This window comes from Aethalodelphis obliquidens, unplaced genomic scaffold, assembly GCF_003676395.1.
Source record: "Aethalodelphis obliquidens isolate GAN/ISIS:26980383/991018 unplaced genomic scaffold, ASM367639v1 scaffold49, whole genome shotgun sequence".
NCBI classification, from domain to species: Eukaryota; Metazoa; Chordata; class Mammalia; order Artiodactyla; family Delphinidae; genus Aethalodelphis; species Aethalodelphis obliquidens.
In genome coordinates this window covers 4705109-4717396 of record NW_020837993.1, presented here as the reverse complement: position 1 = coordinate 4717396, position 12288 = coordinate 4705109, and the positions used below count along the sequence as shown (strand labels likewise).

The 12288-nt window shown below is 47.9% G+C and overlaps 1 protein-coding gene across 1 annotated transcript in view; it reads left to right on the top strand.

Moving 5' to 3' along the window:
* FAM174B (family with sequence similarity 174 member B) overlaps window positions 1-11691 on the top strand; it is a 31935-nt gene extending 20244 nt beyond the window's left edge. Inside the window, exon 3 of the mRNA XM_027083146.1 lies at window positions 9167-11691. Coding sequence (XP_026938947.1) covers window positions 9167-9170 — 4 coding nt within the window. The 3' untranslated portion in view covers window positions 9171-11691. The remainder of the gene's footprint in view (window positions 1-9166) is intronic.
* Window positions 11692-12288: the final 597 nt, after the last annotated feature.

Here is a 12288-nt window from a genome sequence, read left to right as displayed (position 1 = left end):
TTTTTTTTAAATTGTTTATACAGCAGGTTCTTACTAGTTATCTATTTTATACATATATATGTCAATCCCAATCTCCCAATTTTTTTTTACTTTAAAATACTGTTTACTTTAAAATACTATTTTATTTATACTCATGTCTGAAAAAAAATGTCTGTATTATCATGTTCACGTACATACCAATATTGGAAACAGAGTTTGTTAACAAATCACACCTAAATTTTATGAAGAATGCACAACATTGACATGGATTGGTTATTGATAGCGTGGAGGAACAAACCATTAGCTATAATTTGCAGTTTAGGTATAGAGAAGAAGAAACCCCCTTTGAGAAGAATCAAAACAATTACTAACCTGCACCCATACTGCAAAATACTAAATACTTAAGAAAGTGATTATACTGATTTTATTGCTAAGCCGTTTTATCGGTCTCACATTCAAGGCACAGAAATGAAACAAAATGGGAAGACCACGATGTCCTCATTATGAGTCACAATGGAAAGGCTCAGCTGCATCCTGCAGGCCTGGGGTTATTGTACGATAGGGAGTCCTTGATGGCTTAAGGGGATCAGCAGACTGTTTTGATTTTGAGCCGTGGGATGGGATCTCATCCATATTTGGTGTGTGAGCCGACTCCACGGGGGCTAGGATAGATGCAGCCATTTTTGTGGTAGCCTCAGACCCGACTACATAAGAAAAGACCCTAAGCAAAGAAATATCACTGTCTGTCCAGAAAGTCTACTGTTGACTCTTTCTTGAGTATAAGCTGGAAAAGGGGCCCCTCTAGAGAATCTGGATACAAATATTATTGTGGTCTAAAGACTGCTGGGTGGAGGTCGTGTCTGTTGTCACAAAGAGGAGGAAAGTATTGAAACCACTGTCAGATTAAGAACCTTCCACAACGAGTCTCAGTTCTTCAAATAATGGAGCAAGTTCCTTTCCTAGGAACAGTTAGCGCTGTATTGGCATTGCTCCTGGCTGTGAAACTCACCATCAAAGGCAAATGATTTCAAAATTAAAACTTTTTTTTTCAGTTTTATTGAGATGTAATTGACATACAGCACTGTATACGTTGAAGGTATACAGCATAATGACATACATATATTACGAAATGATCACCACAATAAGTTTAGTTGGCATCTAGCACCTCACATAGTTACAAAAACATTTTTTTTTACCTTGTGATGAGAACTTATAGGATCTACCCTCTTAGCGGCTTTCAGGTCTATCATACAGCAGTGTTAACTTGTAGTCATCATGTTGTACATTACGTCCGCGGGAGGTATTCATCTCGTAACTGGAAGTTTGTACCTTTTGACCGCCTTCACCCAATTTCCCCCTCCGCAACCCCCTGCCTCTGATAACTGCAAATCTGATCTCTTTTTCTATGAGTTCGGTTTTTCTAGATTCCACGTATAAGTGAGATCGTACAGTATTTGTGTTTCTCAGCCTGACTTATTTCATTTAACGTGATGCCCTCATGGTCCATCCATGGTATTTGTAAATGGTAGGATTCCCTTCTGTTTTATGCTGACTAGTATTCCATCGTGTGTGTGTCTGTGTGTGTACGTGTGTGTGTGTGTGTGTATCACATTTTCTTTATTCATCTGTTGTTGGACACGTAGGCTGTTTCCATGTCTTCGCTATTGTAACTCATGCTGCTGTGAACGTTGTGGTGCAGATATCTCTTCAACATAGTGATTTTGTTTCCAAAGGCAAATGATTACATGGAACTACCTGGTAGGTGTTAAGGTAGCAGGTAATACTTTTGCTGTTTGAGAGTCCGAGCTTGCTCCCTGGTCTGTTGCAATGCTCTGGAGGATTTTTGTTGGCCACTGTAACGATGGGCCCTCTTCCCGTGAGCCATGGCTGCTGAGCCTGCGCATCTGGAGCCTGTGCTCCGCAATGGGAGAGGCCACAACAGTGAGGCCCGCGTACCGCAAAAAAAAAAAAATAATGGGCCCTCTATCTCTATGAGACACAGCGATAGCATGGGGCCCTTTCACACATGGTAATTTTTAATTACAGCAATCACTTAAGATCCCCCAGGCACCTCCATGCCTCTCCTCCACCCCGATTCTGGGCAGGAACTCAGGACTCAGCAAGTCCATTCATGCTAGTCTTTCATCCCAGATCATCCACGGTAATGACCCCTGTATCCCACAGGATCAGTCTCCACGCCCGGGTTTCTGCTTCTGGGGCTGCTGGCTTCTCTCTGCTGTCACTTTGGGGACAGCTTCAAAGACAGGCTCCCCTGCAAGCCGCTGCCACACGATTCATGACCTCAGTCTGATCTCTTTTTTAAAAAATATCACTTTCTTACTTTCTGTTCATGGGGTCTAGAAATGCAGTTGATTTTTTAAAAAAATCCAGCAGCCTCATTAAACTCTTATGAATTCTAGTAGTGTAAATGCAAATCTTTTGAGTTTTCTATGTAGATATATCACTTGAGACTAATAAGACTGCCTCCCTTCCCCCCAGGTCCTTCAACATTTTATCTCTCTCTTTTTTTAAGCCTTTTTATACTCACTCTTGGCCTCTAAGTCATTGTTAAATAGAAGTGATGATAATAGGCATCCTGTCTTGTTTTTGATCTTAAAGGGTGTGCTTTCAATATTGACACTAAGAGCAGTGTTTGCTGTAGGGTTTTGTAGATTTTTTTCCCCAGCAAGCTTCCCTCTAGTCCTAGTTTGCTAATGTCAGATTTTATTAAATTCTTTTTCTAGCTCTGTAGAGAATATTATACTTTCTCCTTTAATCTGTTAAGGTGGTGAACTTATATTCATTGATTTTTTTTCTAATATTAAACCAACTTTGCATTCCTGAGATAAAGGAGCTTGGTCATGGTCATGTTATCTTTTTATTCACATTGCTACATTCAGTTTGATGATATTTTGCTCAGGACTTTCTTGTTTCTCTTAGTGACTGAGATTGGTTTGTCATTTTCCTATTTTGTAATATCCTTTTCAGGCTTTGGTAGAAGTTTTACTAGCTTCATAAAACAAGTTAGGTCGGTTCCTTATTTTCCTTTTCTCTGGAATAGTTAGTATCAGATTAGAATTATTTGTTTCCTAAATGTTTAGTAGAATATGCTAAAACTGGCTGGACCTTGATGCTTGCTTTTTTTGAAGATTGGAGAAAACTATTGATGTCCAGGCGCCATCCTGCTTCCCTGTTTGTTGTGAAGGACGGACCTCAAGTGGTTCATGTGAGAAGTTGGTGCTGTTTGAAGGATGTGAGTGAACTTGGGGGTGAGTCACTGGACACAAAACCACTCTAGTCCTCAGGCCCAAAGATGATTGACCATTTAAAAAGACCAGGTCATAGCTTTTATTACAGATGTAATGTGTGGTATAGAAATTACGGATAAGAAAAAGGGCAAATAAAATCACCTTTAATCTCACTACTTAACGATAACCACTGGAGTGTGTGTGAGTACGTACCCGTGGAATTTTCTTTTTTACAGAAATAGGACCATGTTACACGTGCTGCTTTGGACCATTTTTCCACCCGAACAGCGTATCACAAATGACTTTTCAGGTCAATACGTTTGACAGAACAAGAATTTTAAGGCCAATTTTATGTTGGCTTTAGCGTTTTTGAGAACTGCTCTGTCTGCACGTGACGATCTGTTCACAGGTCCTCATCTTTCCTGTTTAGAGATGGCTCAAGTAAATTTTTTGGTTCCCCCTGGGAGACAGACGACATTTAAATCGGATGTGGCTGAATCATGGCCTTGGGTGGTTTTATGAGTGAGTGCAAAGAGGAAACTCACGTTTTTGGCACCTGGGCAGTAAGGCCGTAACCTACCTTGTATTACACGTGCAGCTCGCTGATAACATCTCCTGACTTAGAGCCCGTGAGCATCCGCCAGGCAGGAAGTGGGGTGGAGAGAAGGCAGGCAGGGCAAGGCTTCCGTGGGCAGCCCTCCTCCCAGGCTCCCACGCCACTGGGATGTCACAGCGCGTGAGGTAAGGCCTCCGATGTTTAGGGCCAGATGCGGGGAGGGAAAAGAGTCTGTGGAAGTGAGTTTCCAACTCTGTACTTAAAAAGGCTAATTGGAAGAGAGAAATGATGGCTAAATGGAGGACAGAGACCCCTGGGGTTTTGAAATGGTTCCGTATTTCAAAAGGCATTTGCATCCTGGCTGCGTGTGTTTTGAGCTTGGTTGGCCTAGCGTGCAGGTGTGGCTGATGTCGTGGACCTCTGGGCCTCCGTGGTTTATCTCCGGAGCCTTCTGTGACACCCTCCAGGTGTCCCCTGAGGCGAGGCAGATGCCGCTCTTCCTGCTGTTTGTCTGGTAGGTGGCACCAGGAGCCATGACAAGCACAGCCCGAAGGTGTGCTGGGAGGACGCGCAGCTCTGGCCAGTCCTGGTCTCCAGGGGCCGGGAGGGAGGGCGGGCTTGGTGCCTCTGCTTCTTAGGTGTGGAAAAGACGTGGCCCGTGGGGTGCAGATATGCGCCCCAGAAATGCCTGACTCCCACCCTCTTGTGGACAGGGCTTCCGGAGGGAATATAATTAGAAACGGATGAGATGTCCCCTGCACCTCTGGGGGCTGTGCCTGGCATCTTGGCTTTGGAACAAAAGGCGTTTGGTGGCTGTTTGCAGCCAGAGGCCCCTGGAGGCTGTGGTGGGAGAGGGAGAAAATGGACTTGACTTGCTTATCCTAGACTGAGGGGTCAGGGGTCAGGGTCCCCATGGCCACCCTATGGCAGAGACAAAGCTAAGGCCCTGCTAAGCACACTCAGGGCAGTGACTTCTAGAATCCTTGAGCTCGGAGGGCCCTTCGGCCCGCCCCACGCTCCCTCATCACCTGAGGATGCGGAGTGAGGCTGCTAGAAGCGTCAGCATGGGGACCGCTGCAGAGGCAACCGGTACCCTGAGCTTCTGGGGCCTGGAAGGAATCAGACGGGACCTGGTGACCTGTGGGCTCCCCAGGGTGGCTGGAGCATCCTCCCTGGACCTGAAACGGCATCAGAGGCCATCCCCAAAGCAGGTTGAATAACTCTCTGCCAGCCCTCTTGCTTGTAGAATTCCGAGCTTATGTGTTATATATAAATGGGCATCTCCTGAGGCATTTTTGTTTCTCTGAAAAGCAATATTGGCATTCTGGGGGCAGTTCTCAGCTGAGGTATCGTGCACCTTAAAACTATTTGAGTTTTATATCTATGAGGAGGGAGACTATGCAAACGGGAATTTGTGTGGCGATGAAAATTTACTGCTAGGTGATTCTGTTTTTCATTGAAGTATAGTTGATTTACAATGTTGTGTTAGTTTCAGGTGTACAGCAAAGTGATTCAGTTACACAGATACATATATCTGTTCTTTTAAAGATTCTTTTCCCTTATAGGTTATTACAAAATATTGAGTATAGTTCCCTGTGCTACACAGTAGGTCCTTGTTGGCTAACTATTTTATATTGATATATAGAAGTGTGTATATTGTTAATCCCAAACTCCTAATTTATCCCTCCCCCTCCCCCCCTTTCCCCTTTGGTAACCATAAGTTTGTTTTCTATGTCTGTGGGTCTATTTCTGCTTTGTAAATAAATTCATTTGTATCATTTTTTAGATTCCACATATAAGTGATATCACATGGTATTTGTCTTTCTCTTTCTGACTTACTTCACTTAGTATGATAAGCTCTAGGCCCATCCATGTTTGAGTGAATCTGACTTAGTTTCCCGCCTACATGGACACACAGTTTATAGAGCTGTGTAAGGATCAGGCAAAGAAAAGGGGGAAAAAAAGGAAAACACACAAATAATCCTAACTAGCAGTGCTTTTGTAAAAGCTAGCCACGTTATTCAGTTGTTCTTTTTTGTGTTCGACGTCCTGGGATGAAAGTGGGAAGTCTGCCGAGGGCCCCCCGGCACCTGGTGGTGTGGTCCTCATGTCTGTCTGTCTCAGGAGAACTCACACACGTGGCCTGGTTTCCTCCCTCGGCTTCTCCATTCCGTGGCTGCTGTGCCGTCTTCCTGAGGTGTCCTCGTCTGCTGCACCGAGGGGTCAGCTGCCAGCGTGCAAGACAGGTGCTGAGACAGGTGCTCCTGTGTGGAGGGCTCTTTCTGCCAACAGACAAACTTCTTGTAAAACATGGGACAGGGACAGGTTGGGGCATGTCCCTCTCCTTCTCTGGGATGGCTGTAACCCAATGTCGCTGTACAGGACGGTTGCAAGTCGGAAGAGAATAAGCATGGGTCATGGCACCTAAACGTGCCTTTACTTCACCTGGAGTTTCCAGGGAGTGTGGGAGCGGGGTCTGCATGGACCACCTTTCTGGTTAATCTTAGTGACAAAGCAGGGATGTCAATAGCAGTTTGGCTTTTCTGGAGGATGGAAAGGGCCCAGAGATCCCTCTTAGAAATCTCTGCTTGTCATCTTCTACGTGCACCCAGCTCACTGCAAGTGCAGGATGGGTAAGCCTGGCCCTGCCCTCTGGGAGCTTGTGCTGAGGTGGGGTGTCCAGGAACATGGACTCTTATAAGAGGACCTGGTAAACGCCACAGGGAGGAAAGAACAGGGTGCTGTGGGCAGCCACCAGGGGCACATCTCCCTGGCACCTCTTCCCAGAGGAGATGAAGCTTAGAGGGGGTTTGGAAGGACAAGGGAGTGAGCCTGGAGCACATTGACGGGCAGGGAGGAGTGAGGGCATCCGAGGAAGAAGTAATAGCATGTCGACAGGTGCGAGTTTGAGCGGGTGTAGGGCCAACCGGGTGAGCTGCATCTGTGAGCCTGTCCCCCCAGGACCCTCCCCAGGGGAGAGCCCCAAAGCTTCATGGCCTCAGGGGAACAGCGGGATGAAAAGAAGAGGGCTGGGACTTTACAACCTTCCTCCTCACCCCAGTCCCTCTGTCGGTTTTCCCCAGAGCTGCCCGAGTCACAGTCACACCAGAGAGTCTGAAGGGCAGCGAAGCACACTGCTTGGACTTGAGGTCCAGAGCTGGTGACCTCTGAGGTGTTGGCACGCGCCCAGGGAAGCTGCTCCCCGTGGGGCAGGCGAGCACATCTGTTTTCTTTTTCCAGGAGCAGCCCTGGAGATTTAGTTCTGCTGAGGAGGGAGCCTGCGGAATCAGATGTGCTTGATGGTTCGTGGTGGCTCCCCTACTGCTCCGTCTCTACCCTGTGTGTGTGTGTGTGTGTGTGTGTGTGTGTGTGTGCGCGCGCACTTGCGCATTTCTTCCCGTAGGCACAAGGAGTCAACAGCTGCCCACAGGGGGTTGGGGTGCAGGCAGGGAAGCTGGCAGAGCATCCCGGGGTGTGCCCTTGGGGCATCCGGAAGATGCAGTTCAACAAAATAGCAATCTTGGGACACCTGCGAAGGTGAATTTTCAATGCGTTGGCGGTATATAAAGTTCACATCTCTGCGAATTCTGACGGTCTGCTGTTTCCAGATTCAGCAGGCTCATGGTAGTCTGCTTTTGTTCATATGCACACCTGCTCTGGGTAGCTCTTGGGAATCGGGTCCCTTTACTCTGGTCCGATTCTTGGTTTTTGAAAGCTTTGCTGCTCCGTCTCCAGTCCCCTGGCCCCGACCCCTCACGCTCAACATTGAACTTGCAGCAGGATGCAGGGGAAGACCTGACTGTGGGGTCAAGGCCGTTGGGAGTCTTAACATTTGAGGTCCTCAGGCTGCATCTGTAGAGTGGGGGTGTCTGGGCTCCGTGGATGTCAGTAAGCGGGGGTGAGCCCCCCTCTTCCTAGCCCAGAGGAGGGGGCATGTGGGTGACGCAAGAAAACCAGCCTTCACAGCGTGGACATGGCCGTGGGGATTTATCTTTTTCTTCCTCTAATCTGTTGAACAGGGGACCCTAGTGGTCAATACGAGGATACCCATGTCTATTTTTTTTAAATTTGGAAATAATTTCAAACTTAAAAGTTGCAAGACAAAAACAGTAGAGAGAACACCCAGATACCCTTTACCTAGATTTTCCTATTTTAAAATTTTGCCTCACTCGTCTTATGATGGCTCTGTGTGTGTGTTCAGATTCTTTTTTTCTGAACCATTTTCTGAATGCGTTACATCTCTCATGTCCCTTTCCCCCCGGTACTTAAGTGTGTATTTCCTAAAAATATGATGTCCATATCTTTCAGTAATTAGTTACCTGATATTTATATTTGGGATCATATAACGTTATGAAAAGCAGTTTATTATTTGATAAGTTCTATTAAGTCTCCACTGTTTTTCCATGTGATTATGTAATGCCCATGTTCAAACATTAATAGATGCTGGGGACCTCTCAAATTTTCCCTCCTTTTCTAAGTCCCTTTGGATGATGTCTTGAATAGATTCAGTTTTTCAACTTTCACCCATTGTACAAATATTTCTTGCACCCCCTACAATTGTCTGACACTGTGCTTGGTGCTGGGGTTTAAACGTGAACAAGCTCCGACAAGGGTCTCACCTGCAGCGAGCTCCCAGTCTAGGCAAGAGACAGACACGAATCAGATAATTACATAAACCATAAACCAGGGGCCAGCAGGCTAAGGGCCCTGGGCCAGATCAGCCCACTGCCTATTTTTGTACGGCTTCTGAGCCAAGAATGATTTTTACATTTTTGATGGTTGAAAAAGAAGCAAAAGAAGAATAACATGTAAAAATTAAATGCAATTCAAACCTCAGTGTCCACAAATAAAGTTTTATTGAAACACAGCCATGCCAAGCATTTCCAGCAGCAGGGTTGAGCAGTTGCCACGAAAACTAGAGGACCTGCAAAGTCAAAAATATTTAGTACCCTCTGGACTTTTACAGGGAAGGTTTGCCGAGCCCCGGTGTAAACACCCACAGAAGTGCTAGGAAGGAGGATTACAAGGATAAGAGAGGTGGTGTACTAGGGGTCTGTGCGGGGACCTAGGAAAGCATCCTGAGGTGGGAGCTGAGGGAAGGGAAGGCGTTACCTGGAGGAGTGGGTGTGCGTTCCAGGCAGCACTTTCAAAGGTCCTGGGGTTGAGGAGGGTGGCGTTTTCAAGGGCTGAAAAGGCAGCTTGTGTGGCAGGAATAGAGATGGGGGGCGAGAGAGATGGAGGCACTGCTGGAGGGGCATGGGGAGGGGTGTCAACTGCCCTGCTAGGACGGCGGCGTGGCCTGGAGGATGGTCGTGGTTACGGAGGGGGTCACAATGGGTGTGCGGCTCTGCCAGAGGCCACTGACTTGTTCTTCTTCTTTTAGGTAAAACCTGTTCTCCAGCGTGTTGGCATCCTGTGGCTGGTCGGCTGAAGCTGGGGGGTGTGAAGGATCTGGAAGCTGTCCCGTCCGAGGTGTTGAAACCATAACAAACATTATTTATGAAACTCTGGCACAGTTGTGTGTAGAATGTCGGCTCCGAATGTCACTGCAGGAGACACCACCCTCTGGACGCTCCTTTAAAATGTCACCCTTTATTCCCTCAAGAGGGCTTTTGCCTTGCTAAGGGGCAAGGGGAAACATGCTGATTTAAAAAATAATTTTAAAGCAACTGCCGACAAAAGTAAAAGAGATCAGAAGTTATCAGGAACCTGAGAAAAGCCTAAAGGATATTCAGCGGCATGTTTAGGGTTTCTGACAGTCTGCTCTCCCGGATCTACGCACTTCTATATGTCTGACCCTCTGTGGCCTTTCTGGGCTCGGTCGAGTTCTGACCTTTCGTTGGTGGTGGCCGCGTGAAAGTTCAGAGCGCAAAAGGGCTCGGAGCTGCTCAGCTTGTAGCAGATGGAAACACGTCCTGTGGCTCCTTTTCTTTTCCTTTTCCGAAAGGGTTCAGCAGAATTAGGCATGGAATTTAAAAAAAATCACTGTGATAATTAAAATGAATGGTGGTTTGGTTGGCTGAAAAAAGCCCACTGCCAGGGACTACGTTTGCAGTTGGTCCAGGCCAGACTGGCCTAGGAACCCACCTGGACCCAGAGGGTTACTGCAGGAAGGCCCCTTGCACAGGCGGGTTTGGGTGATGGCTTGTCTTGCAGCTCGAGTGCCCGACCCTTGCTGGAAGCAGGGCCTCGGGCTGACTCCTCAGGATGAGAGACGCCTCTCATTTCACTATTTCCTGAGGGTTATTTGCTGCAACGGATATCCTTCTGCAAAAGTCTCCGAGCAGTGCCTTTGGGGGTGGGCTACTCTGTTCTCTCTGGAAAGGTATTTTGTAGTTTTTTTTAATCTCCTCTTTTCTGGCATTCTGCAGGGTTTGCAAATTTGCCTGTTTATTGTCTGCTCCGCTGCTTGGGATGAAAACTCTGGCCTTTCCCTACTCGCCCCTATCTTCAGATTTTTCAGTTTCCTGGGAAGGGGCTGCCCTGCTTTGGGGTCCCCTGGTCCCCAAGGCCCTCTGGGCATGGGTGCTCTGCAGCCCTGGCCCATCAGGGTGGCACTTTAGCCTCTGCAGAAGAGAGGGGCGGCCACTCTGAGGACAGTGGCCTGCTGGTCCTTGGCTCCCTCCTGGGATTTGGCTTCTTTTGTTGACTTTCCTTCTCCCTTTCTCCACCCTGTTTGCCAGAGGGGGGCGGGGGGCTGCTTTATCTCTACCCTCCACCATGTCCTCATGGGCCAGGGTGGTGACTAAACGGGATGGGCTGCCTAGCAGCTGTGCGCTGTCCGGACCTTTGAACTGGAACCGTGGCTCACACTTGCCTTTCCGACGACCGCGTCTGAGCCATCTGCGGAGAAGCTGGATTCTTCTGCCTGACACAGGGACGCCGGCCTCTGTATGCCAGGTGCTCGTCACAGGGCCTGGCAGAGGCGGCCACCGAGAATGACCTTCCAGACGCCACAGCTTTGGCACTAGAGGCTCTTAAATAAAAAACGCTTCTGGCGTGAACTGTGTATGCATCAGTTTGGAGGTTTTCTGAGATGGAGGCCAGCAAGGTGCCTTCTTTTGATGAGGGATGTGGGCCTGAGGCTCAGAGGAGGGCAGAAGGGGTGCCCAGGAGGAGGTACTGGGCCTGGGTTTGAAGCCCTGGGTGCCTCAGTGCTGGGGCTCGGATCGACCTCAGGGGTCAGGTTCCACCCAGGCCCCTCTGCCTCTAAGTCCTGCCAGAGTGACAAAGTTCTGTGGGATTCCAGAGGTGCAGAGAGAGCTGGTGGTGGTAGGGAGGCTAGAGGTCCCCTGTTGTGGGCAAGGCATTTGTGGTGACCAGTGCTGGGGAGAGTGGGGTCCCAGGCAGAGGGGAGAAAGGAGGGTGGGATGGGGACAGGAGGCTGCAGGGGGCCTTCCTTTACCTGCGTAACCAGCTCTTCCTCTGCAAAGACAAGTTCCGTTTCTTAAAAGCAGAGTGAGTTGGGTCTCGGGGAAGCAAAGTTGGGCTGGAAGGAATATCGGACCTGGGTGGGATGACTTCCTTTCTCTAATGCCGCCTTCTTTTTGTTCTTTTCATGGGCGCTTCAGAGGGGCCAACTTTGGGGTCCAAAGGGACAACACTGTCCAAATGGATCCCACACCCCCCAGCGTTACTGCCATCCTCCCTCGGTGAAAGATTAGATGTTCCTTAGCTGGGGGCACCCCGATTCCAAAGACCCGGTTCCCGTTCTTTTGCGAGCATTTGGGGACTTGTCAGATCACGTGTCCAGTATCGGTTCTGGAAGGTGTGACCATTACAGAGACATGATCTAGTCGGTGTCTTCTGGATTCACTTAAAAATAGGACTGGAAGTTATAAGAAAACATTTCAGACTGATTTAAGGAGCAGAATTTTGATTAAACATGGATTTATTATAAAAGCGATGTTTTCATGGGTGACATTTGGGAAGACAGATAGTTAATTATAAAGAAGATAAAACAAGTTATCCAGATAACCATACCCTTAACAGCATTTTGACGTCCCCCTCCCCTTCCTTCCTTCCTTCCTTCCTTCCGTCATTTATCTGTATTTATCCTTTGCAAACCTTTATTGAATGCCCACTTACTCTGGGCTCTGTGTTAATTGGAAGGCTCGAGAAGTTGAGTCTCGGGAGAAGACCAGACACGTGACCTAGAGGGATGACAGAGCATAAAGGGCTGTGACAGGGATGCGAGGGCCTCAGAAGACTTGACAAGGGAGGGGCCAGCTCTGCTTTACGCTACGAGTGGCCTCTGGGCTTCTGTGTGAGCGCCTTTTCGTGTTTTTCTCTACACATCTGGGTCCTACAACCTGATTTTTTCACTTACCATTATGAGTATTTCCTGGTGTCCACAAATATTTAAAACGGTTTTAAAAAGAGCCTTAGCATTGTGTTTTGTAGAATTGCACGACGAGGGACCCCATCTCTGATCTCTACTGGCAAAAGCAAAGAACAAGAGGGGCCCCATGCCGAGTACAAGGAGTGAGGTCCCTGGGGTCTGAA